Genomic DNA, 21,999 nt, shown 5'->3' with positions numbered 1-21,999 from the left:
TGCATGCAGTCTTCCAGCATGGCATCGCTGCTCCTTTCCGCCGCCCTCGATTGGATCCACCTCCAACACAGTTGGAGCAACTGCAATCTCGCCTCCAGCAGATCGTTGACCTCTTAGCAGCAGGGGACGCACCACCACCACAACAAGTCCCAAGGCAACGAGCTGAAGGTGGCAGATTAGACAGGAACCAGGTTCGTCGGAGGCAGCCCAACAGACGATGAGTCCGATTCAGAAAACCAGCCGGAGACCCAAGAGGAACTAGAAGGAGAGAGTGTTCCTGCTAACACGACCCAAACAAAAACCAAACCCACCGAATCAGATTCATCTCCATCAAAGATTAAACCTCTGAAAGTGAATACAAAATGTTCTCAAGATAAAATCAGCAGAGACGGTGCAGCACCGAGACCTCAGCCAGCAGAAGGGCAACCTTCACAAACTGATGCTCCGGTGAGTTAAAATACATGAAAACTAAATCAAATTCATCTTAATAATATCCAAATTTAGACATCCAATAATGCTTCTTAACTGTGATATAACCTTTAAAGTTAACTGTTTGTTATGTTTTAATGCTTCAGCTTTGCACAAGCTCTAATGGGATGGTGAATATTACATGCGACATAAATTGGTAAATAAGTATTTAATAACTAGATCATATTTTTATGACGTTTTGTCATGTTTTGTATTTTTACTTTTATGTTTTGATGATAGCTGTTGCTTTATGCAAATGTATCTATATATGTATTATTGTAAATCAATTAACAACACAACAATGACAAATATTGTCCAGAAACCCTCACAGGTACTGCATTTAGCATAGAAAATATGCTCAAATCATAACATGGCAAAAATGTAACCTCCTTTGCGACAAGCTAGTATGATATGGTTGGTATCAATGGATTCCTTAGGTTTTTTAGTGCCATATGTTGCCAGTATCTTCGCTCTAGCTTTAAAAGTGAGCTACAACCTCCGAAAGATCGGCGGCCCGTCGGATTTTTAAAAGGTTAATTAAAAATCGCAAGTTGCGATCGGAATCGGCTAAGAAGAAAGCAGAAGCAGTCGTCAACATAGTGGACATCTCCGAGAGGGAGAAGATGGCTCAGTTGAAGAGGTATGATGTCACACCTGTAGGGTTTAATGACTCCATTAAGCTAAATGCATCGCTTCATACTGGATAATTGTATCAATAACATAATTTCAATCATTTTGTCTTGTCTTGTTCCCGTTCTGTCAGTATCTACAAGAAAGCAGGCCTGGGGAAGGAGAAGAGAGAAGTAACATACGTCGTGACCAAAAAGGGGGCTGGCAGGAAGGTGAGGCGGCCGGCCGGCGTCAAGGGAGCCTTCAAAGTGGTGGACGGTCGCATGAAGAAAGACATGCGGGCGATGCAGAGGAAAGACACTAAAGGGGGCAAAGGAAAAGGCGACAAAGGAAGAGGACAGTGTAACGACGGCTCGCCGTTACTGGAGTAATATAGTATGTGTAACTATAATTACTATACATATGGATTATTGAAGATACTTAATGAACACACGGAGGTATTAATTAATTAAAACAGTCAATAACATGCCAAACTTACTTCTGCCGGTTTCCGTTTCCCAAGGTGCGCGGGTGAAAGAGATCCCCGGGGACTCGCGCCCTATTAATAGTTCCGGGAGGGCGAAACCAGTGGGAAGTGGGTGGAGGGGAGTTCGGCGGGACTGTTTTGTGTGTATTTGTGAAAGGGTAATGTTTATGGATATTTATTGAAGATAGTTAGGTGTGTATGTATTTATTAAGAGGATTTAAATGTGGGAAATGGCTTTATGTACATAAATGTGGATATTTTTGTATATTGGTGTGGTGTTGTGTTTGGGAAATGGTGTGGGCCAATTGAGGGGAGTATAAAAACCATGAGTTTGGGTCCATTTGGGGGAATACTACGGTGGAGGCAACATGTGTGACGGGTGTGAAAAGGAAAATAAATGCTTCTATGCTGAAATGCCATCCAGTTGTGGACTGATCATCATTTCCTCCATGACCGCTCGGGGATTCTAACAGACAGACAAAGGGTGGCAGAGGAGGGATGAAGGGTGGTAAAGGGCGAAAAGGAAAATAAATGTGATCCTGTAGCACTCTCACAGTGTTGCCTTTCTAACTATTAAACATGTCGCAGGTGAGCATTTATGGAGCTTTGTGAGCTAAGATGTCTGCCACACTTTGGGCTCCTGTATCATGTACAGAGGCCAAAATTAGTTTTGGTCATTCACATGGATGCCCTCATTTTAGGACCTTTTGCTGAGGCTCCTGAAACCCCTTGACATAATGTTCTCCGTGTTCTGCGCACGTCTTTCTGAAGATGTAGATTATTTGTCCTGAACTCTGAACGGAGTAGTTTAACTGAACAGCTGAACTGTAAATGGCAGAAAGTCAAGTAAAAACATAATAAATGTGTTCTCCAGAAATGTTGCTATTAATGTAAATATTATATACACATTTTTTGCAATAAAAGTTTTGTTGAATCTTTAATTCAGTGTTTCCTGTGATTTAAAAAAATGTAACTATAGAAATACAAGTGGCCTACAGTATGAGACTGTTGCACCAGGGAGTTCCCAGGGGTCATCAAGTTTAAGTGTGACCTGCTTTCAGTGTCCAGATGCAGCAGTCAGGAGACAGATGTTATGGTTGCATTCAAATCAATTCCATATTTGTTGTCTTAATGTGTTTTTGAGGTGCATCATAGGCTATGAATCACTGTAATGTGGTATGCACACTTAACGACAGTGGTGGCATGTAATAAGTACATCTAGTACAATATTTAGGTATCTGTACTTGAGTATTTCTGTTACTACATTTATTTGACAGCTAGTGTCACTTTGCAGATTAAGATTTTACATACAAAACATGTGATGAGCTTATAAAATATGAATTGATCAAACAAAGCAACAGTATTAAAAGCATTAAAATGCTGTCAGCAAAAATAATCAAATAATGTAATAATAAAACACTGACAGGTTAATTCTTCTTTACTCCTTTCCTACTTTACTTTTGATATTTTCAAGTATGCCTACATTTTGTTTATAATCTCATTTTGAATGCAGGACTTTCACTGAATATCAACATTGTGATACTGTAATTTTCTTAACTTAAATCACTATAATTTTACATAGAGGTAACAAACAAAATTGTATTCTTCCAGAGTAAAACAAAAGTTACATTTGGCTAAATTGAATTTGACACTTTTGTGACCAAAATAACATTGGTTGTAGAGGGAAAGACCTTCTGCACTGCCTTTTCTCTAAAAACTACATTTCCCGTTAGCCAGCTGTATAAAAAAGGACTGGGAAAAAGACTTAGGGATAAGAATAGCTGAGAACATCTGGGACAAGATCTTGAAGTATGTTCACATTTGTTCTTTGAATGCCAGCCACTGTTTGATACAGTTTAAGATTCTGCACAGGTTACATTACTCTAAAGTAAATTACAAAATTTAAAATTTAAAATTCTGGAAAGATTTTATGTTGCTTAAGCTACATAAAACCTTTCCAGAAACGTCACCAATATGTGAGAAATGTGTCCAAGCAGATGCAGATTTACTCCATAGCTATGCACTATTCCCTAAAATACAGGACTTTTGGTTTGGAATATTTTCATTCTTTTCGAGGATTTTTAAAGTCCAAATAAAACCAGATCCACTTTTGGTTATACTAGGAGCTTCTGAAAGCTCTAAAATCCTACAGAACACACAGCATCATCTCCTTTCCTATGGTCTCCTTTGTGCAAAGAAACTGATTCTCTTGTTCTGGAAAGGGAAAGAGGTGCCAACATTTATATCCTGGATAACAACACTGTCTGATACCCTCCACCTAGAAAGAATCCGATACACTCTTAATGACAGACTGGAGGTATTTGAAAAGATTTGGAGACCCATTATCTCCTCTATAGAAGGGACGGACAATCAAGATGCAATACACACATAGTCTTTAGTAGCCGAGGTAGCACTGCTCAGGGATGGGAAGGTTCGGTTGGGTTACACATGTTTATGTATATACTGTATGTCGCCAATGTCTCCCTGATTTGTGTGCCTTATGGTGTTGTCTGTGTTTTATTTATTTTATTTACTTTATTTATTTTATTTTTATTTTTATTATTATTATTTTTTTTTTTTTTTCCTTTAACTACTTATGTTCTTTGTATTTGCTTGGTTCCATTTTTGTTTGCCCTTACTTCCTAGTATTGACGGTTTTTGTTGATATATATCAAAAAGGAGGCATGAGACACATCCTACAGAAGTCTGTATCACTGACATGCACATGCTTCCATGGTTGTGCAGGAAAGCGGTTCTGTTGTGTGGTAAATAGTGATAGTACTGCTGAGCTGTTTTTCTGCACGTTTTTACTGTAGTTAAAGTGTAAAGTCTTTAATATTCAGCGTATTAGTGTAACCTTAACCTATTAAAGTGTCTTTTAAACCAAGTTTTAGTCGATGAGTCTGACAGTTAGCCACCTGTACTTGTGTTCACTTCCCAGGAAGTCTTGTTTGGATGTTATCAGCTGCAGCGAGCCAACTATCTGTAACACTGGACTGGTTTATTAGGTGAAGTATAGCCTCCTCTCTCTGCCAGGATGCTCCTCATCGTCCTGGTATTCAGCCTGTCTCTGGTTGTAACAGGACAGGAGGCGGACAACGACTGGATAGACCCGAATGACATGATCAACTACGATTCAAGCACCAAAAGCATGAAGAAGCCTGCAGAGGTTGGTTGGTTTTAATGATGTTACCATTACACTGAATGCTCTGTAGCCAACAAACTATGACGATGTGCCAGCCAAGAGAAGGGAGTACACTCATGACTCAAGCCAGGTGGAGCTGACGTCCTGCAGGACACAAGTGGATCTAAAGAGACAGGTTTGTGGTTATAAGGCGTGGTAGCCTTATTGTTTGTTAGAAGTTCTTCTGGGGAAATCAGTTACAGTACAGGAATTAAGAGTAGGTGTATAAGCTAACAGTGGTCTCTCTGGAAATCCTTTACATCTTTAGTTACTGTCAGATTCAAACATTAGTCAGTAAATATCAATCAATCAGTCAGTCATTTTCTGTAGTGCAACAGAAACAAGATGAAAAAATAAATAAGGTAAATTATGACTAAAAATAGAATGGTTAAATATTTTGAATTTAAATCTTGAATGAAGTTATGTGTTCATGTATGTTTTCCTCACAGAGTTTAGTTTAGTTGAAAGAGCTTTTAAATCTGTTTGTTTTGGCTAATTGGAGCCACTGAATTGACTCTGCTTTCTTTAACACCTTTTGTTATATACAACAGACAGGTATTTCTGTTCCAGTGGTTTTGACAGACATTTACCACCTCTTTAGGATATTTTTATCTTTAAATGTTACTTAAAGAGAGTGTTTGTAAGAATTAGAAATGCTTGTTAACAGCGACACCTGTGGCTGTTAAGTCAACGAAAGTCAGCGTCTGGCTCGCGCTTGTGCTCGCTCTAAATAGACATGAACGAGCATCACTCAACACAGTGAGGCGACACACGTCAGCTAAAACCACAATATCACTCTATATTTCAGCTGCTTGGCAGTAATGTTAGCTGATCAGACGAAGGTCTCTCCATGAATCAATGCTGATCCTAGTGTTGGCTTTTCCTGCTTCAGCCTCCCGACCGCGGCTGGAGGGAGAAACCGGCACCCGGTCGGAGACGATAACGTTTCTCACAAATATTGTTCTTTGCTTTCATTCAGATTGAAGACCTAAAGAAGAGAATCACTCTCATCTCACAGCAGCCTACATGCAACCCAGTTTTCAAACGCTTCCTTACCAGACTCCGGAAAGAAATACAAAGAGTTGGTTTGGTGCGTGGTCATTTCACATGTATTATGCTGTGTTATGTGGCTTTGAATGCAGTCTTTTCTCATCTTAAATGTATTTTACTGAACCTTTCTTGCAGTCATCATGTGGCCTACATTTGACAATGCTGTCTGTCCCCTTTTGTCCCCAGCCCAGTGACTCCGCGGACGTCTTCTACGATGCCAAAATCAGACTGTCCTCACGAGCCATGGCAGAGATTGAGTCACTTCTGGAGGGTGACGACAGCTGGAGAACAGGAGCTCTGGACAACGCCATCAGTCAGATACTGGTAGATATCAGACCACATGACTACGAAGCCTGGAAGTGGCGTTTTGAAGACACCTTTGGCGTGGAGCTTGACACAATATTTAAAGTAAGCTCATTCATTAAACTGAAATCTTTGTTTATGAGTCTCTAAGATACTTCAGTCATGTGATACCTAAAGACACTAGACACTTAGCGTTCATTGTCAGAGCTTTAAAATCTGAGTGTAGTCAGAAGTCTTTTCTGCATGTGTCTTTAGTGAGACTTGAGTGTGTGTTGCAAACTGGAGTACCTGGTTTATGTAGAGAGAAAATGTACATCCTTAACGTCTAGTGCACACTAGATAACTTCCAACTGAATTTTAAAATACTGAAAACCTCAAATGTAATGACGGTTCAAAGAAGATTTCTCTGATTGTTTTTTTCCTTCAGTCATCGTAGTTCTCAAACAAGAACATTATGCCGCTTCACTCTGTATGTATATACTCTTAAAGGGTAACTTTGGTATTTTTCAACCTGGAATAAAACTTTTTTTTTTAGTTTTTAACTTAAATATAGCTTCTAAACAATATTAACACTTACAATCCGTCTGGGTAAGGTGCCTCACATTTAGGTGTTGCCCTACATTTAGGTTTGACGTTAGTTAAGCGGTTTTCCATCTCGTGCAACCAGTCAAGTTGTTCTCTGTTCTGTCTGTTTGTGTTCCAGATGATGCTCTTTGTTCTGATCATAGTGGCCATCATATGCACTCAGCTCTGGTCAACGGTGTCCTGGTTCGTGCAGTTCAGTCGACTATTTGCTGTTTGCTTCTTCGTCAGTATTATCTGGAACTGGCTTTATCTGTACAAGGTGAAGAAGAGCTTTTTCAGTTCCATTGCTCTTGTTTAGCTGTTGTTTTTTTTTACAGATAAGTTTGTAATATCGTTAGATTTTTTTCAGATTGCCTTTGCTGATCACCAAAGCCGCCTAGCAAAGATGGATGGCATCAATGAAAAATGCACTGGAATGAAGAAAATTGACTGGAGTGATAGCTTGAAAGGTGAGTCCATTACAAGTGGGAATATACAGTATTACGTAATTGTCGCCACATTATCATTTGATACATTGCTAGTATGAAAATATTGATCATACTGTAGCTGCATTAATCTTTCTGTTTAATAAATTCAAAATCAACAGTTTTGGAGATACATGGTTTCACCACACAGTGATGACAGAATATAATAAGAATAAAAAAGAATAACAATATTATGATGATAATGTCCGTGCTTCTTGTTAAAGGTGCTAAATGCAAGATTGGGAACATTTCTATTGCCTCTTTATGGCTCTCAACATGGCGACAGCTCATAGTTGACGGTGCTAACAGCGCTAACAGTGAAAACAAAGGCAACACTACTGACAGAGCTAACAGTGTTAACCTGAGGGGGAACCAGAGGTTGGTTGCTACGCTTCAGCGAGCCGTCGATCAGGACGGCATTATCAGACACACACACACACAGACACAAACACACACACACACACACACACACACACACACACACACACAGACACAGAGGGAGATTGACGTCATCCTCTGCTCAGGTAGACATTACTCCTCTATATCTTTACATTGCAAATAGTTGTTTGCTGCTATATTATCGTATAGAGCACCTTTAACCTCATGATGTAATTACATTATTGGAACTATTATCACCATGTTGGCAGTTTGTTTAAAAGCCCCATTAGGGCCATTAATGGTCTGATTTGAAACAATGAAAGTGTATGGTCCATTCACCGCCACTGTGCCCCATTCACATCAGTCAAACTTCACTACCTCTACTGTCTTTGGTTGTTTTCCTGCAGAGTGGTACAGAAGCACCTGGACTCTTCAAGATGACCCTTGTAAGAAATACTATGAAATCATCTTGGTCGACCCCATTCTGCTGGTACCTCCAACAAAGGTAGGTCACTATGATGGCATGTATTTGTTTCCAGTGCAAGAACAGGCTATATTATGCTGCATAATAATGCAGGTTGTTCTCATACACCGTTCGTAGCTATACCTACGCCAAGTAATGCACTGTAATTCGTATATATCCTACAAAATCATTTTGTGTGAAATCCAGAGTGAGAAACGCTGTGTAGAGAGGAGGTCGGGGTGGATGGGTGGGTCAAAAAACAACAGACTTTCACCCAGTAGTCCACTGTTCGTATCCCGTGTGAAACCAGAAGTCAACATTGATTTATTTTCATGTACAGGATCTTCCGTACTTAAATTACGCCACTTCCGTAGTTATTTTAACCCAAACCCCGATCTTTTCCTAAACCTAATTCAGTAGTTATGTTGCCTAAACCTAACCAAGTTGTTTCCTGTGAAGACGGAAGTTTATTTTGAAAAGACTCTATGCATGTAACGAGCGGAAATTGACACGTGCTGCTGGACATTCGATGGAGAACAACATCAACTTTTTGTAAGATATCATATGAACTGTTTGAGGATACCTTGCATAATGACATAATAATGACTTTTAACTTTTGTTTGAAGACATCACAACATAAAAGTGCCAAAATGTTGCATTGCTGTTTTATTTTTCAGATTTTAGGCATTTATTGAGGAAATAAAATGAAGCATTTAACTCTATCATAAATATATATAAATCAAGAGTCGTCCCAAACTATAACATTTTAAAATTGGTATCAGTTTTGAATATCTGTATGGATGTGGAAATGAGGCACAGCAAGTTATATTCTAAACATCCCTCTCTGTTTAGGCGATCGCAGTTACCATCACAACCTTCTTCACAGAGCCACTAAAGCACGTTGGACAGGGGATCAGTGAGTTTCTTGTAGCCCTCCTCAAAGATCTACCAATCACCCTGCAGATCCCAGTTCTCCTCACTATTGTGCTCGCCATAGTGGTAAGGACCCTTGATTAAATTACATTGACACCCATACAAATAAATGAAACCAGATAATATTTATTTAACTCTTCTACAGGTATGCATGTACGGAGGCGTGCAAGCAGTCTTCCAGCATGGCATCGCTGCTCCTTTCCGCCGCCCTCCACAGTTGGGCGCACCACCACCACAACAAGTCCCAAGGCAACGAGCCAAAGGTGGCAGATTAGACAGGAACCAGGTTCGTCGGAGGCAGCCCAACAGACTCTGATGAGTCAGATTCAGAAAACCAGCCGGAGACCCAAGAGGAGCTAGAAGGAGAGAGTGTTCCTGCTAACACGACCCAAACAAAAACCAAACCCACCGAATCAGATTCATCTCCATCAAAGATTAAACCTCTGAAAGTGAATACAAAATGTTCTCAAGATAAAATCAGCAAAGACGTTGCAGCACCGAGACCTCAGCAAGCAGAAGGGCAACCTTCACAAACTGATGCTCCGGTGAGTTAAAATACATGAAAACTAAATCAAATTCATCTTAATAATATCCAAATTTAGACATACATTAATGCTTCTTAACTGTGATATAACCTTTAAAGTTCACTGTTTGTTATGTTTTAATGCTTCAGCTTTGCACAAGCTCTAATGGGATGGTGAATATTACATGCGACATAAATTGGTAAATAAGTATTTAATAACTAGATCATATTTTTATGACGTTTTGTCATGTTTTGTATTTTTACTTTTATGTTTTGATGATAGCTGTTGCTTTATGCAAATGTATCTATATATGTATTATTGTAAATCAATTAACAACACAACAATGACAAATATTGTCCAGAAACCCTCACAGGTACTGCATTTAGCATAGAAAATATGCTCAAATCATAACATGGCAAAAATGTAACCTCCTTTGTGACAAGCTAGTATGATATGGTTGGTATCAATGGATTCCTTAGGTTTTTTAGTGCCATATGTTGCCAGTATCTTCGCTCTAGCTTTAAAAGTGAGCTACAACCTCCGAAAGATCGGCGGCCCGTCGGATTTTTAAAAGGTTAATTAAAAATCGCAAGTTGCGATCGGAATCGGCTAAGAAGAAAGCAGAAGCAGTCGTCAACATAGTGGACATCTCCGAGAGGGAGAAGATGGCTCAGTTGAAGAGGTATGATGTCACACCTGTAGGGTTTAATGACTCCATGAAGCTAAATGCATCGCTTCATACTGGATAATTGTATCAATAACATAATTTCAATCATTTTGTCTTGTCTTGTTCCCGTTCTGTCAGTATCTACAAGAAAGCAGGCCTGGGGAAGGAGAAGAGAGAAGTAACATACGTCGTGACCAAAAAGGGGGCTGGCAGGAAGGTGAGGCGGCCGGCCGGCGTCAAGGGAGCCTTCAAAGTGGTGGACGGTCGCATGAAGAAAGACATGCGGGCGATGCAGAGGAAAGACACTAAAGGGGGCAAAGGAAAAGGCGACAAAGGAAGAGGACAGTGTAACGACGGCTCGCCGTTACTGGAGTAATATAGTATGTGTAACTATAATTACTATACATATGGATTATTGAAGATACTTAATGAACACACGGAGGTATTAATTAATTAAAACAGTCAATAACATGCCAAACTTACTTCTGCCGGTTTCCGTTTCCCAAGGTGCGCGGGTGAAAGAGATCCCCGGGGACTCGCGCCCTATTAATAGTTCCGGGAGGGCGAAACCAGTGGGAAGTGGGTGGAGGGGAGTTCGGCGGGACTGTTTTGTGTGTATTTGTGAAAGGGTAATGTTTATGGATATTTATTGAAGATAGTTAGGTGTGTATGTATTTATTAAGAGGATTTAAATGTGGGAAATGGCTTTATGTACATAAATGTGGATATTTTTGTATATTGGTGTGGTGTTGTGTTTGGGAAATGGTGTGGGCCAATTGAGGGGAGTATAAAAACCATGAGTTTGGGTCCATTTGGGGGAATACTACGGTGGAGGCAACATGTGTGACGGGTGTGAAAAGGAAAATAAATGCTTCTATGCTGAAATGCCATCCAGTTGTGGACTGATCATCATTTCCTCCATGACCGCTCGGGGATTCTAACAGACAGACAAAGGGTGGCAGAGGAGGGATGAAGGGTGGTAAAGGGCGAAAAGGAAAATAAATGTGATCCTGTAGCACTCTCACAGTGTTGCCTTTCTAACTATTAAACATGTCGCAGGTGAGCATTTATGGAGCTTTGTGAGCTAAGATGTCTGCCACACTTTGGGCTCCTGTATCATGTACAGAGGCCAAAATTAGTTTTGGTCATTCACATGGATGCCCTCATTTTAGGACCTTTTGCTGAGGCTCCTGAAACCCCTTGACATAATGTTCTCCGTGTTCTGCGCACGTCTTTCTGAAGATGTAGATTATTTGTCCTGAACTCTGAACGGAGTAGTTTAACTGAACAGCTGAACTGTAAATGGCAGAAAGTCAAGTAAAAACATAATAAATGTGTTCTCCAGAAATGTTGCTATTAATGTAAATATTATATACACATTTTTTGCAATAAAAGTTTTGTTGAATCTTTAATTCAGTGTTTCCTGTGATTTAAAAAAATGTAACTATAGAAATACAAGTGGCCTACAGTATGAGACTGTTGCACCAGGGAGTTCCCAGGGGTCATCAAGTTTAAGTGTGACCTGCTTTCAGTGTCCAGATGCAGCAGTCAGGAGACAGATGTTATGGTTGCATTCAAATCAATTCCATATTTGTTGTCTTAATGTGTTTTTGAGGTGCATCATAGGCTATGAATCACTGTAATGTGGTATGCACACTTAACGACAGTGGTGGCATGTAATAAGTACATCTAGTACAATATTTAGGTATCTGTACTTGAGTATTTCTGTTACTACATTTATTTGACAGCTAGTGTCACTTTGCAGATTAAGATTTTACATACAAAACATGTGATGAGCTTATAAAATATGAATTGATCAAACAAACCAACAGTATTAAAAGCATTAAAATGCTGTCGGCAAAAATAATCAAATAATGTAATAATAAAACACTGACAGGTTAATTCTTCTTTACTCCTTTCCTACTTTACTTTTGATATTTTCAAGTATGCCTACATTTTGTTTATAATCTCATTTTGAATGCAGGACTTTCACTGAATATCAACATTGTGATACTGTAATTTTCTTAACTTAAATCACTATAATTTTACATAGAGGTAACAAACAAAATTGTATTCTTCCAGAGTAAAACAAAAGTTACATTTGGCTAAATTGAATTTGACACTTTTGTGACCAAAATAACATTGGTTGTAGAGGGAAAGACCTTCTGCACCGCCTTTTCTCTAAAAACTACATTTCCCGTTAGCCAGCTGTATAAAAAAGGACTGGGAAAAAGACTTAGGGATAAGAATAGCTGAGAACATCTGGGACAAGATCTTGAAGTATGTTCACATTTGTTCTTTGAATGCCAGCCACTGTTTGATACAGTTTAAGATTCTGCACAGGTTACATTACTCTAAAGTAAAGCTACATAAAACCTTTCCAGAAACGTCACCAATATGTGAGAAATGTGTCAAAGCAGATGCAGATTTACTCCATAGCTATGCACTATTCCCTAAAATACAGGACTTTTGGTTTGGAATATTTTCATTCTTTTCGAGGATTTTTAAAGTCCAAATAAAACCAGATCCACTTTTGGTTATACTAGGAGCTTCCGAAAGCTCTAAAATCCTACAGAACACACAGCATCATCTCCTTTCCTATGGTCTCCTTTGTGCAAAGAAACTGATTCTCTTGTTCTGGGAAGGGAAAGAGGTGCCAACATTTATATCTATTACCTCTTTCCGTTGCTTCAGGACATCTTTTATTTTCTCATCTTAAAACAACTTGTTCATGTTTTTAATTTGTGAGTACATGTTTCTTGTATAATAGCAGAGGGCTGGGGGTCAGGGTGGGAGATGGTGAGCAAGTTGTCTGTATCTGTGTGTTTGCAGTGTATGTTTTCTATGTGATGCTGTTTTGTCTGTATGTGTTTTTTGTATTTGTGTTATAGGACCCCCTCGAAAATGAGATGCTACATCTCAAGGGGCTATCCTTTCCTTTCAATAAAATTCCTTACTATATCCTGGATAACAACACTGACTGATACCCTCCACCTAGAAAGAATCCGATACACCCTTAATGACAGACTGGAGGTATTTGAAAAGATTTGGAGACCCATTATCTCCTCTATAGAAGGGACGGACAATCAAGACACAATACACACATAGTCTTTAGTACCCGAGGTAGCACTGCTCAGGGATGGGAAGGTTGGGTTGGGTTACACATGTTTATGTATATACTGTATGTCGCCAATGTCTCCCTGATTTGTGCGCCTTAGGGTGTTGTCTGTGTTTTATTTTATTTATTTATTTTATTTATTTTATTTATTTATTTTATTTATTTTATTTATTTTATTTATTTTATTTACTTTATTTATTTTATTATTACTTTTTTATTTTTTTCCTTTAACTACTTATATTCTTTGTGTTTGCTTTTTTCCACTTTTGTTTGCCCTTAGTTCCTAGTATTGTCAGTTTTTGTTGATATATATAAAAAATGAGGCATGATACACACCCTACAGAAGTCTGTATCACTGACATGCACGTGCTTCCTAATAAAAATACTTGAAACTACATTTCCCGTTAGCCTTTGCGACGGACGTAAATTCTCGTGTCAAACGGTTGTGCCGTAAAGCGGTTCTGTTGTGAGGTAAATAGTGATAGTACTGCTGAGCTGTTTTTCTGCACGTTTTTACTGTAGTTAAAGTGTAAAGTCTTTAATATTCAGCGTATTAGTGTAACCTTAACCTATTAAAGTGTCTTTTAAACCACGTTTTAGTCGATGAGTCTGACAGTTAGCCACTCTGTACTTGTGTTCACTTCCCTGGGAGTCTTGTTTGGATGTTATCAGCTGCAGCGAGCTAACTCTCTGTAACACTGGACTGGTTTATTAGGTGAAGTATAGCCTCCTCTCTCTGCCAGCATGCTCCTCATCGTCCTGGTATTCAGCCTGTCTCTGGTTGTAACAGGACAGGAGGCGGACAACGACTGGATAGACCCGTATGACATGATCAACTACGATTCAAGCACCAAAAGCATGAAGAAGCCTGCAGAGGTCGGCTGGTTTTAATGATGTTACCATTACACTGAATGCTCTGAAGCCATGTTGATATCTCTCTGTTATAATATGTGTGTGTCCGTGTGCCCTGCAGCCAACAAACTATGACAATGTGCCAACCAAGAGAAGGGAGTACACTCATGACTTAAGCCAGGTGGAGCTGACGTCCTGCAGGACACAAGTAGTGGATCTAAAGAGACAGGTTTGTGGTTATAAGGCGTGGTAGACTTCTTGTTTGTTAGAAGTTCTTCTGGGGAAATCAGTTACAGTACAGGAATTCAGAGTAGGTGCATAAGCTAACAGTGGTCTGCTGATCCTAGTGTTGGCTTTTCCTGCCTCAGCCTCCAGACCGCGCTGGGAGGGAGACACCGGCACCCGGTCGGAGACGATAACGTTACTCGCTGTGGAGCCCCGTCACTTCAAGACACGGGAAACCTCTGTTGGTCTGGAGGAGCTGCAGCATTTATTTCTGCACAAACGGTCTACTGTACATTTACTAGATATTCTCAGAGCTAAACTAACTCTTCTGCAGTGTGTAGTGTGCGCGCATGAACGTGTGGAGCGAGAACGAGCGCGATGTGTGACTGAAGGCAAGCAGGCAGAGGAGCAGAGGAGCAGAGTACAGCAGAGACTGATCCGGCCCTGGAGACCAAAGCTACGGTCTCCCCTGCGTCCTCCAACCGCATCCAACACTGTTTTGCAAGTAGGGCCTCACTAGATATAACTTTCCGGTTTTGGTGCTTCCGTGTAGTTTGTGTTGGAGTCTGAGTCTGAACAGCGTAGCCACACGCAAGTGCGCATGAGACACCGACCCGGATTGATTTATACGTGTAAGAAGTTACAAACAGTCCCTTTTAATCATAGCAACAAAAAGAAAACTGGCAAAGACTAAGAAAACAGTAAAAAACAACAACACAAAAACAGTTTAAAAACGTATTAATGATGACACCACAACGAATGCTACTGCTGCTGGTCACTGCGTGCCATTTCCAATCTCCTTAGGAGTGGAGTTTGACATGACCAGCAACTTTAAGACGTAGGGTTTGGCGATTTGAAGAAAATCAAATAGCACAATATTTTTTTTACAAAATACCTCGCTATCGATATTGAGACGATATTGTACGGCTGACCATTAGTGCTTTCACAAAATATTTACAAAATTAGATTTTTGATAACAAATCATCATTAATTAATAAGTAAATAATAAAACAGTCTGGAAAGTTCAGGAAATTACATCACTTTACTGTAAAGCAGCCTTTAAAACCAGGAAAAGACAACATTTATGCCATATTACAATATTACGATATCCAAAATCTAAGACTTTATCTAGTCTAATATCACTATATCGATATAATATCAATATATTGCCCAGCCCTATTAAGATGTTCTTCATCCTTCAACTGGAAAGTACAACATCACATTCTCTTGAAAACATGCCCCTCTGATTGTCCTGTAGCAAGACACCGAATCTCTGTATGGGAATTAGAAATGAGAAAATTTACCTCCATTAAACCAGTCAGGCATCACAAATATTGTTCTTTGCTTTCATTCAGATTGAAGACCTAAAGAAGAGAATCACTCTCATCTCACAGCAGCCTACATGCAACCCAGTGTTCAAACGCTTCCTTACCAGACTCCGGAAGGAAATACAAAGAGTTGGTTTGGTGCGTGGTCATTTCACATGTATTATGCTGTGTTATGTGGCTTTGAATGCAGTCTTTTCTCATCTTAAATGTCTTTTATTGAACCTTTCTTGCAATCATCATGTGGCCTACATTTGACAATGCTGTCTGTCCCCTTTTGTCCCCAGCCCAGTGACTCCACGGAAGTCTTCTACGATGCCAAAATCAGACTGTCCTCACAAGCCATGGCAGAGATTGAGTCACTTCTGGAGGGTGGAGACAGCTGGAGAACAGGAGCTCTGGACAACGCCATCAGTCAGATACTGGTAGATATCAGACCACATGACTACGAGGCCTGGAAGTGGCGTTTTGAAGACACCTTTGGCGTGGAGCTTGACACAATATTAAAAGTAAGCTCATTCATTAATCTGCTTTTCAGATGTGTGCATGTGGAGAACAAAGACTGCCGACAGGGAAAGTGTTCCATCTCGTGCAACCAGTCAAGTTGTTCTCTGTTCTGTCTGTTTGTGTTCCAGATGGGGCTCGGTGTTCTGATCATAGTGGCCATCATATGCACTCAGCTCTGGTCAACGGTGTCCTGGTTCGTGCAGTTCAGTCGACTGTTTGCTGTCTGCTTCTTCGTCAGTATTATCTGGAACTGGCTTTATCTGTACAAGGTGAAGAAGAGCTTTTTCAGTTCCTTTGCTCTTGTTAAGCTGTTGTTTTAGACAGATAAGTTTGTAATATCATTAGATTTTTTTCAGATTGCCTTTGCTGATCACCAAAGCCGCCTAGCAAAGATGGATGGCATCAATGAAAAATGCACTGGAATGAAGAAAATTGACTGGAGTGATAGCTTGAAAGGTGAGTCCATTACAAGTGGGAATATACAGTATTAAGTAATTGTCTCCACATTATCATTTGATGAGGGAGAGTGACTTCATCCTCTGCTCAGGTACAGGATGATATATCTTTACATTGCAAATAGTCATTTGCGGCTATTTTAATGCTCTGGATATCGTATAAAGCACCTTTAAACTCATGATGTAATTACATTATTGGTACTATTATCACCACATTGGAAGTTTGTTTAAAAGCCCCATTAGGGCCATTAATGGTCTGATTTGAAACGATGAAAATGAGTTGTGGTCAGGTGTGTATCTTCCTGCTACGTATGGGTCCATTCACCACCACTGTGCCCCATTCACATCAGTCAAACTTCAAGATTTTAGAGGATGCACTCTCTACTACTGATAGGGATACTAAGCCTTTGAAGAAAGATGCAAGTTTCCACTGAACTATTTAGTTGCTTTCTTTGCTACCTCTACTCATTTTATTTGTTTTCCTGCAGAGTGGTTCAGAAGCACCTGGACTCTTCAAGGTGACCCGTGTAAGAAATACTATGAAGCCATCGTGGTTAACCCCATTCTGCTGGTACCTCCAACAAAGGTAGGTCACTATGATGGCATGTATTTGTTTCCAGTGCAAGAACAGGCTATATTATGCTGCATAATAATGCAGGTTGTTCTCATACACCATTCGTAGCTATACCTACGCCAAGTAATGCACTGTAATTCGTATATATCCTACAAAATCATTTTGTGTGAAATCCAGAGTGAGAAACGCTGCGTAGAGAGGAGGTCGGGGTGGATGGGTGGATCAAAAAACAAGACTTTCGCCTAGGAGTCCACTGTTCGTATCCCGTGTGAAACCAGAAGTCAACATTGATTTATTTTCACGTACAGGATCTTCCGTACTTAAGTTACGCCACTTCCGTAGTTATTTTAACCCAAACCACGATCTTTTCCTAAACCTAATTCAGTAGTTTTGTTGCGTAAACCTAACCAAGTTGTTTCCTGTGAAGACGGAAGTTTATTTTGAAAAGACTCTATGCATGTAACGAGTGGAAATTGACACGTGCTGCTGGACATTCGTTGGAGAACAACAGCAACTTTTTGTAAGATATCATACGAACTGTTTGAGGATACCTTGCATAATGACATAATAATGACTTTTAACTTTTGTTTGAAGACATCACAACATAAAAGTGCCAAAATGAGGCATTGCTGTTTTATTTTTCAGATTTTAGGCATTTATTGAGGAAATAAAATGAAGCATTTAACTCTATCATAAATATATATAAATCAAGAGTCGTCCCAAACTATAACATTTTAAAATTGGTATCAGTTTTGAATATCTGTATGGGTGTGGAAATGAGGCACAGAAAGTTATATTCTAAACATCCCTCTCTGTTTAGGCGATCGCAGTTACCATCACAACCTTCATCACAGAGCCACTAAAGCACGTTGGACAGGGGATCAGTGAGTTTCTTGTAGCCCTCCTCAAAGATCTACCAATCACCCTGCAGATCCCAGTTCTCCTCACTATTGTGCTCGCCATAGTGGTAAGGACCCTTGATTAAATTACATTGACACCCATACAAATAAATGAAACCAGATAATATTAATTGAACTCTTCTACAGGTATGCATGTACGGAGGCGTGCAAGCAGTCTTCCAGCATGGCATCGCTGCTCCTTTCCGCCGCCCTCGATTGGATCCACCTCCTCCTCCACAGTTGGAGCCACAGCAACCTCGCCTCCAGCAGATCGAAGGCATTGACCACTTAGCAGCAGGGGACGCACCACCACCACAACAAGTCCCAAGGCAACGAGCCGAAGGTGGCAGATTAGACAGGAACCAGGTTCGTCAGAGGCAGCCCAACAGACCCAGGGAAAAGCCAGCCAAGTTGGTTATAGAGACACTACGCACCACCGAGTCTCGCTATAGCGAGAATGAGACGGATGGTGAGCGGCGTGAGGCGGAGCAGAATCTCTCCGATGAGTCAGATTCAGAAAACCAGCCGGAGACCCAAGAGGAGCTAGAAGGAGAGAGTGTTCCTGCTAACACGACCCAAACAAAAACCAAACCCACTGAATCAGATTCATCTCCATCAAAGATTAAACCTCTGGAAGTGAATAAAAAACGTTCTCAAGATAAAATCAGCAGAGACGGTGCAGCACCGAGACCTCAGCCAGCAGAAGGGCAACCTTCACAAACTGATGCTCAGGTGAGTTAAAATACATGAAAACTAAATCAAATTCATCTTAATAATATCCAAATTTAGACATACAATAATGCTTCTTAACTGTGATATAACCTTTAAAGTTCACTGTTTGTTATGTTTTAATGCTTCAGCTTTGCACAAGCACTAATGGGATGGTGAATATTACATGCGACATAAATTGGTAAATAAGTATTTTTAATAACTAGATCATATTTTTATGACGTTTTGTCATGTTTTGTATTTTTACTTTAATGTTTTGATGATAGCTGTTGATGTTCACCTGTGCTTGTGAATGTGTTCAACCCATGGATAGATTTTATAGCTTAATATGCATATTTATTTGCTGCCACACCCTACATGTTAAAGGGTAACTTCTGTAATTTTCAACTTGGACACTATTTTCCCATGTTTTTGTGTCTAACTGACTAATGGGGTCAACAATTACTGAAATTGGTCCAGTATTGCGGAAGAGCGCTGTGGATGGCAGCTGTTCACGGGCTGCAATATGGTGCTATTGGGGCAAGCTGGCACCGTCATCTACGTCCACTAAAAATACTTGTTTCTGCCATGACAGGTTCTGATTGTTATTATAAGTGTCTGACATTATGGAAAGAGTCTCGCTCAAGGAGAAGTCTCGTTCTGAAATCCTTGCGAGGTGACATGTTTCCGGAAGACAACGGTGGAATAGTGGAATACATCCATGGTGGAAACACTGTGAGTGTCAGACGGGCAGAGTTTGTTGTGTTGGAGTACAGAAAGCGTAGCTTAGTGTTATCTAAAAGATTTTTAATAACAATCTGAGCCTGTCAGTGGCAAAATCAAGCACATTTAGTGGACGTAATGTAACAGTGACGCTGTTCACTTGCCCTTGCAGCTGCCGGTTACCGCGCTCTCCCACAATATTGGACCAAATTCAGAAATTGTTGTCCCAATTAGTCACTTAACATGAGAAAATAGGGTCCAGGTTGAAAAATACCAAAGTCAACCTTTAAGTTTGTCTCAACTTTAACAACTCAAATTATAAGCACATTGTTGTTCTCTGTAATCAGAAATATTTTATTCATGAGTTTAGTTGATAGTCGTTATAAATGTGATATTTGAGAACAACTGATACTGAGATCTATGAATCTATATATCTTATAAATTGTTAGCAATAAAGAGGTTGAATTCCACTGAAAATTAGTACATTTATTTCAGGATTTTTTTGGGGAATTTGAACGGTTGTAGCAGCAAATAACATAAGCCCTCCCCTTTTTCAAATGTAACGCAACTAAATGTCAGTTAAGACGTTTTGGGGATTCAATATGTTTGATTCCTAAATCAATGAAATTACTTTATTAACTCAAATAGCTAATGTTTTATTGGCTTAAATGTCTCTAAATCTAAATATATTATACATTGGTTTTGTTACAAGACATTTTTTATTTGAAATTAAGTATTCTTGTGTAATATATTTCTGATGTAAACCCCCTCACTGCAGGAGCGGCACGCCTCAGCAGAAGACAGGACCTCCTCTGTCTCACTGCCGCACGTTGAAACCGTCGGAGCTCCTGTTCAGGAGACATCAGCGGAGTAGACTACACTGATCACTATCGTCATCAGTGTTTGATGCTTTTTGCTGGACTGTGGAGGCGGGGATAGTTTATGTCCCTGACTAACTGATGTACAGACATTGTTTAAATGTGCATGTCCAACATTTTTGAAGGTAACCTAGTGGAGAAACCAGTCCAATGTTGCCAACTAACTTTATCTTGTTGAGTCACCAATACTGTTTGGTCAATCTGTTCAGTATTTCATGATGATTAGAAAGAGCAAAACATTCAATCAACAGCACAGCAGCCGGACTAGAACAAGTATCAGGGAAACAGGAAACGGATATTTCAAAAACAGCATTGTTTACATGATCTAGTGTTTCAGTGTGTCTCACTCATGGGCAGGAATCAGTATTTTACAAACCAGGTTTTCCTAATTTCACCGTAAGAGTGTTTAAGTATTACAATGTACAAATAATAATGTGTTTAAATTCTGAAGTTGAAATATACAAATTTGGATTTTGTAATTTAAGGGATAAAAGGGATAAAAAATATTTCTTTATGCTGTTATTTTTTTTAATTTTATTTTACAATATTCTATTTTGTGATAATGAACGGTTTGTATATAGAGGGATTGAAATAGTGATGCTGAAGTCAGTTTTGCTGAGCAGCAGTGCTACGTCCTTTCATTTTCTATTGAAATTTATACAAAGCATGACAGGATTGCTCACAGTACGGTTGAGCGCAGTGGAAAAAGTTGTAATTAGTGAATTTCATTCATTCATTCATAAACCAATTTGTACATGACAAAATCATTGATATAGAATCTTAAATCAATAGAAAATCATATTAAATAGTCTGGTAAGAATATTGTTACAAAATCCCTTGTAGCAACCTGTTCCTAAAGGAAGAAATTTAAATTAATGCTGAAATAAGCAGCAATACGTAAAGCAGCACCAATTAGTCTTTCGGCTCATTGTTTTTTCTTTCAGTCCTGAAACTTTTACTTTTTTGGTTTACACTTATTGCAGGTGAGCACTAAGAGGCAGTCAGACACCGTTGGCGATTAGCTGGTGAACATAGTGCTTCATGTAGCAGCTAAAGAGACAGATATTTCCCTCAGGAGTTCGTTGAGAGCTAAAAGGAGAGTAAATATTGGACTTCTATTCATCAGGTTTACAGAAACTCCAAATGAACGATAATGTTGCTCTTTGTGTCTACTAGATGTGTTAATAGGCAACTGTTTGCCCACACATTCACTGCACATGCTTTATTACAGGTGTGACCTTTAGAAGTAAATTATGTTTCATACCAGGTATTTTATTTCCACACTGTCACAGTGATAGATAATTATCAGTGGGAAATAAAAACATTTTTTACAATGAATTTGTTGTTCCGTCAAGTGTGAAGTTACTCAGATAAAATCAAACATCCCCTACTGACCAATCCTTTGTATTGGGATACATGTTATCTTGGATCTTGGATACTTATTTCTAGTAGCAAAGCTGCAGCAGATATCATGAATGCCCTGTCTTTGAATTCATGCAGAATAAATGTCAACACTCCTCTATCAGCAGACCCCTATGAACACCAGGAAAACACAGCAGAGTCGCTTTAAAACAGGTTTTGATGTTTAATAACACTGAATGATTAGCAGCCACAACCTGA

At 39.5% G+C, this 21,999-nt stretch overlaps 4 protein-coding genes and 1 long non-coding RNA gene across 5 annotated transcripts; all 5 read left to right on the top strand.

Moving 5' to 3' along the window:
• Positions 1 to 954: 954 nt before the first annotated feature.
• Positions 955 to 2,505, top strand: LOC119487855 (pre-rRNA 2'-O-ribose RNA methyltransferase FTSJ3-like). The gene is made up of 3 exons (XM_037768913.1): positions 955 to 1,108; positions 1,232 to 1,439; positions 2,045 to 2,505. The coding sequence occupies exons 1-3, from the start codon at positions 1,092 to 1,094 to the stop codon at positions 2,093 to 2,095; spliced, it is 276 nt and encodes a 91-aa protein (XP_037624841.1). The 5' UTR covers positions 955 to 1,091; the 3' UTR covers positions 2,096 to 2,505.
• A 1,829-nt stretch (positions 2,506 to 4,334) lies between these two features.
• LOC119488485 (chloride channel CLIC-like protein 1) lies at positions 4,335 to 9,240 on the top strand. Its single transcript, XM_037770205.1, has 9 exons — positions 4,335 to 4,733; positions 4,780 to 4,884; positions 5,728 to 5,838; positions 5,985 to 6,206; positions 6,805 to 6,945; positions 7,036 to 7,135; positions 7,936 to 8,033; positions 8,844 to 8,990; positions 9,070 to 9,240. The coding sequence occupies exons 1-9, from the start codon at positions 4,602 to 4,604 to the stop codon at positions 9,238 to 9,240; spliced, it is 1,227 nt and encodes a 408-aa protein (XP_037626133.1). The 5' UTR covers positions 4,335 to 4,601.
• A 736-nt stretch (positions 9,241 to 9,976) lies between these two features.
• LOC119487854 (pre-rRNA 2'-O-ribose RNA methyltransferase FTSJ3-like) lies at positions 9,977 to 11,527 on the top strand. Its single transcript, XM_037768912.1, has 3 exons — positions 9,977 to 10,130; positions 10,254 to 10,461; positions 11,067 to 11,527. Exons 1-3 carry the CDS (start codon positions 10,114 to 10,116, stop codon positions 11,115 to 11,117), a joined length of 276 nt encoding a protein of 91 aa, XP_037624840.1. The 5' UTR covers positions 9,977 to 10,113; the 3' UTR covers positions 11,118 to 11,527.
• Positions 11,528 to 13,710: 2,183 nt separating this feature from the next.
• LOC119487851 (chloride channel CLIC-like protein 1) lies at positions 13,711 to 20,691 on the top strand. Its single transcript, XM_037768907.1, is given in 12 exon segments — positions 13,711 to 14,109; positions 14,207 to 14,314; positions 15,666 to 15,776; positions 15,923 to 16,144; positions 16,271 to 16,411; positions 16,499 to 16,598; positions 17,086 to 17,183; positions 17,992 to 18,138; positions 18,218 to 18,802; positions 18,931 to 18,961; positions 18,964 to 18,980; positions 20,280 to 20,691. Coding segments are annotated over 12 exon segments (1,788 nt in total). The 5' UTR covers positions 13,711 to 13,977; the 3' UTR covers positions 20,376 to 20,691.
• A 6-nt stretch (positions 20,692 to 20,697) lies between these two features.
• On the top strand, positions 20,698 to 21,725 carry LOC119487857. Its single transcript, XR_005206800.1, has 2 exons — positions 20,698 to 21,362; positions 21,479 to 21,725. It is a non-coding gene; the product is annotated as an uncharacterized LOC119487857 (long non-coding RNA).
• Positions 21,726 to 21,999: the final 274 nt, after the last annotated feature.

Source organism: Sebastes umbrosus, chromosome 5 (assembly GCF_015220745.1).
Source record: "Sebastes umbrosus isolate fSebUmb1 chromosome 5, fSebUmb1.pri, whole genome shotgun sequence".
Classification (NCBI taxonomy): domain Eukaryota; kingdom Metazoa; phylum Chordata; class Actinopteri; order Perciformes; family Sebastidae; genus Sebastes; species Sebastes umbrosus.
The sequence above is the reverse complement of the archived record's forward strand: the minus strand, read 5'-3'. Positions and strand labels throughout refer to the sequence as shown.

Coding starts and splice junctions, on each gene's coding strand:
- LOC119488485 (XM_037770205.1), top strand. CDS start 4,602: ATGCTCCTCATCGTCCTGGTATTCAGCCTGTCTCTGGTTGTAACAGGA. Junction 5,839..5,984: donor AAATACAAAGAGTTGGTTTG/GTGCGTGGTCAT, acceptor TTTTGTCCCCAG/CCCAGTGACTCCGCGGACGT. Junction 6,207..6,804: donor AGCTTGACACAATATTTAAA/GTAAGCTCATTC, acceptor TTTGTGTTCCAG/ATGATGCTCTTTGTTCTGAT.
- LOC119487855 (XM_037768913.1), top strand. Junction 1,440..2,044: donor GCGACAAAGGAAGAGGACAG/TGTAACGACGGC, acceptor AACAGACAGACA/AAGGGTGGCAGAGGAGGGAT.
- LOC119487854 (XM_037768912.1), top strand. Junction 10,462..11,066: donor GCGACAAAGGAAGAGGACAG/TGTAACGACGGC, acceptor AACAGACAGACA/AAGGGTGGCAGAGGAGGGAT.